The sequence below is a fragment of the Mytilus californianus genome, unplaced genomic scaffold (assembly GCF_021869535.1).
Source record: "Mytilus californianus isolate M0D057914Y unplaced genomic scaffold, xbMytCali1.0.p SCAF_11, whole genome shotgun sequence".
Classification (NCBI taxonomy): domain Eukaryota; kingdom Metazoa; phylum Mollusca; class Bivalvia; order Mytilida; family Mytilidae; genus Mytilus; species Mytilus californianus.
In genome coordinates this window covers 20,325,425-20,329,380 of record NW_026262593.1, presented here as the reverse complement: position 1 = coordinate 20,329,380, position 3,956 = coordinate 20,325,425, and the positions used below count along the sequence as shown (strand labels likewise).

Genomic DNA, 3,956 nt, shown 5'->3' with positions numbered 1-3,956 from the left:
TTTCAGACAATCTTACATCGTGCAATTGATCCTGATGAAGGATGTATGTGTTATCCAAAATTTGTATTGATTGTTGGGGCATTTGTTGTCAAATGTTGGTGTTGTTGTTGTACACTTCTGAGACGTGTATCTTACCAATTCTTTGTAAACTGTATAGTTTTTTTTATAACGATCCGACAACTCTTCGTTTAAATAATTGTTGACCATTAACATTTTGATTTATAGCGGCGTTTCAAACAGGAAAATCTGTTATAAACTTGACCTGCAAATTTTTATTTCGTGTGCATTTGTCCTAGTTTTCGCATGCATATTGTGGGCGCTTGTGTGGTTAAATTTTTGTTTTAAAATGCACACTTTATATAATTTGTAACTTGAGTAATTTTCATCTATAATTCATAATTAATAAATTCATACTTTTTAAGTTTGCTGTTATCTGTTCCTATCAAATAATGTATACGGAAAGCCTTTTTGCATCGTTTCACTTACATACACGACTTTCGGCTTTGAATTTATTTCGATTGTTTGCATTCCTAAATAGTTCTAATAAAACAAAAATAACATAGATATCGCAAATTTTTAATAAACATAACAAAAACAGAATTATTTACTGCACTAAATGCTGCACCAAGTTTGTATGAAAGCACCAATTTTGAACTGTATACTTGAAGAGAATATACATTTATCAATTACACTACCACGGTCTCCAAACGTCTCCATTGTTAACGATATGATTTCCTGGGTAACAAACTGATGCAGAAGCCATATTATCGGTGGCATTATCTTCAGTTTTGCAAAATACTTCAATTACAGTTGATGAAATAGCTTTATCAATTCCCTCGTGCATCTGGTGTTTTTCATCCCGAGTTTGTTGATTCGAACCATATAAAAATTCATCATTGTTTGTTTCGGGAGATGAATGGTTTCTTGTGTTTACATTTGATAGCAGGTACGATTGGATATTGCATAGTACTGACTGTGGTATATGTGCATCATCCAGATATCGGCCAATAGTATCCAGACATTTCATGTATCCAAACACATAAGTTGAAGTAGTGTCTGAAAATGAAAAAAGGCCGTCAAATTATAACATGAATTCGTAAAGAGAGTTTACGACTTTTCCAGAGATAAGTGTTGTATTTATTGTCAACTATAAAAAAAATAACCTCTTAATGAAAGATTTCCTGTAACTGCCTAGAGAAAGAATGTAGTGGGTTTTTTTTATTGTGTGTTTTGGTTTTCCTACACATTATAAAATTAAGGAGATGTGGCATGATCGCCAATGAGACAACTATCCACCAGAGTTCAAATGAAGTGGATGTAAGCATTTATAGGCAGCATAACGGCATAATTCAATTGTCTAGATAGGCAAATGTATGTTTGCACGTGCAACTGGTTTAACTGCACACCTTTTGTGGCTGTACCAAGACAGGCTATCCGGACCATGTGTTGTTAGTTTTAGTTTGTCTTAGTTTGAATGTCTGTTTTTTTGTCGGATGAGTCGGGTGTGTTGATGTGTTTCCGGAGGAGTCGGGTGTTTTGATGTGGCCTGTTGTATTGTGCGTTTGGTTTTTTTTTTTGTGATTCTCGTTATCCCTTTTTTGATGTATTTTTTCTATGATGTATGTTTTTTAAAATGTTAAATTGAAAGATTCCATGCTAATGCTGAGGAGAAGTTTGTTTCTTTTATGCATGGACAAGCATACTTTAAAAATATTTAACCGTAATAAGGCTTTCATGTAGGAATATAAAACATTCTTGTTGTCAACAATGACCAAAACCGTTACAGGTAAAGTAAACTAAAAAAAGGTTCATAGATAACAAAATGTAGAACAATACTATAGAGAGAACTTACGGCCTGATTTAAACTAATAACATTTAATGTAAAACCTATGACCGGCGACAATCAACTACTGGACTTCATACTCCTGTCTTTGGCCAATCACATAAAGAATGTGGCGGGATTAATCATGTCTTTACTAATCAACCAACTTTTAACTTGGAACAGTGGTTTAGCAGCACAACAACAGAAGAATATAAAAATCAGTTGACTCGTCAGATTGGTATTAACCACACAAAAACTACTAATAGAAACCAAAACAACCACAAAGTACTATAATCTAAAAGTTCTGAAAGGGAGTTCGAAGTCCAATTTCAACTATTTAATAAACCGTGTTTTCCCAGATTACAATAGCTATCAGTAAACCTAAAATCTGTTTCATTAAAATACACTAACTCCATACTTCTCGTTTGATTTTCTTATTATACTGTATCTTTTGTTTTTCAAACAAGTGCTTTCAAACTTGATCAACGCCAAATGTTTTGTACTTGTTCATTCTGCTAAAATTTAATCATGATGTACGTATGTATATAGTAGAGAGTATACTGTATCAAAACACCTACTACTGATGAAACCATTGAAGACTATGAGTCTACTAGAAGAAGTATCAACCCATTGATTGCAAACTAGGATTTGTTACAAACTTTACTTCATCTTACCTACAGATCCAGTTTTCAATCGTTTTATGTAATCTACAGTTCTCTCCAAGACCTCGGCTTTCTCAAGTTTTACTGGAGATCCCTAAAACAGAATAATTTGCAGTGTATACTATTAGTATACGTTTATACTTTGTTCATGAAAATGTAGGTTAAATGGGATGTATAAGGGAAGGAGATTTTCCAAAACACACTACGAATAACAGTTGGGTTCTTCTATAACTTGCTACATGATATGTTTGTAAATGTAGGAAAATTACAATTATTTGTTTTAAATCAGTTCAGTCTGAATTTAATTCTGAGTTCCCTTGGACGATACATTTCAAGATGTAGAAGCGGACATTGAAATGCTTGAAGATAATTATATTGTTTTGACTTACTATTTGCCAGAATGAAAAAACATACTTTTTGCACAAAAAAGTGATCTAAAATGTGTGAAAAAGGGTCGAAATGTTGCAACATTTGGTACCTAAAAAACTATTTTTGTAAGCGGTTTCGTGTTTTTGTTCCCTGTGGTGGAGACAAACCACCCCAACAAATATTTTTCTTAAACTGAACCCATGACTCCAGTAGTGTTTGATTTTTTTAAAATAGCGAGCAGTCGTGGGGATATAACATGTGACTCTTCATTTTGCGGAGTATTGAAAGGTCTAATTACATCTTTTAGACAAGGTGCATGTATACCACAAATTTAAGCACAGCAAATTACATATGTATTTTTGAAATTACAATGAATAATCTTTGAATATTTACTCAAGGTTATAAACATTTGCATATTGCCAAGTGTTACAATCCGGTGTAGATGATGGGATCGGATCATAACCCTTGGCTAGCGAAGATAGCAAATTACAGAAGTACGACATAAATGTTCAAAAAAATCATTTTTTTTTTCTTTTTGAATTTTCGATTGATTTTGTAACTAATGTTTAAGTTTATTCTTGTCCTTCGTCCCTCTAGCATAATAAGAAAATAAATTCTTCAGTAATAATATACTTTATTAATGTGTTTACTTATAGTTTTGTAACAGTAATAATTACAAAATGCTTTAGGCAAAAATAACTGAACTTACATCGTTATCTCCTGGAGAAATAAGAATTTCTAATTGTTCCAGTAAATGGTTCATCCGAGCTCTTCTTTGACGTTCCGCTATATGCTTCCGGGTCTACAACATTATTATAACAATTCAAACATTTGTTATTTTCTATTTGTAGTTCGAAATTGGTTTAATTTTTTTAAACTTTTTTCGAAAATGTCAATTGAATTTTACATTTCTGTGTTTCCACCTTTTTTCCTAACGATATTTAAACATTTTCATAAGGCAAATCTTTCAATAAGCTCTATGCGTTTAGGCCCTTTTTGAATCAATTGTAATAATTAATAATTATGCTGCTACTTCAAGTTGGTGAGATGATATAATGTTGATTCATTGTTATAGGGTACTTTTTCGTGGATTTCGTGTGAAA

The 3,956-nt window shown here is 32.3% G+C and overlaps 1 protein-coding gene across 1 annotated transcript; it reads right to left on the bottom strand.

Annotated features, from left to right (window-relative positions):
- Positions 1-562: 562 nt before the first annotated feature.
- LOC127719711 (uncharacterized) lies at positions 563-3,651 on the bottom strand. The gene is made up of 3 exons (XM_052225949.1): positions 3,563-3,651; positions 2,497-2,578; positions 563-1,056 (listed from the first exon to the last, which is right to left on the bottom strand). Exons 1-3 carry the CDS (start codon positions 3,614-3,616, stop codon positions 692-694), a joined length of 501 nt encoding a protein of 166 aa, XP_052081909.1. The 5' UTR covers positions 3,617-3,651; the 3' UTR covers positions 563-691.
- Positions 3,652-3,956: the final 305 nt, after the last annotated feature.

Coding starts and splice junctions, on each gene's coding strand:
- LOC127719711 (XM_052225949.1), bottom strand. CDS start 3,616: ATGAACCATTTACTGGAACAATTAGAAATTCTTATTTCTCCAGGAGAT. Junction 2,579..3,562: donor TTTCTCCAGGAGATAACGAT/GTAAGTTCAGTT, acceptor ATTCTGTTTTAG/GGATCTCCAGTAAAACTTGA. Junction 1,057..2,496: donor ATTGAAAACTGGATCTGTAG/GTAAGATGAAGT, acceptor TTTCATTTTCAG/ACACTACTTCAACTTATGTG.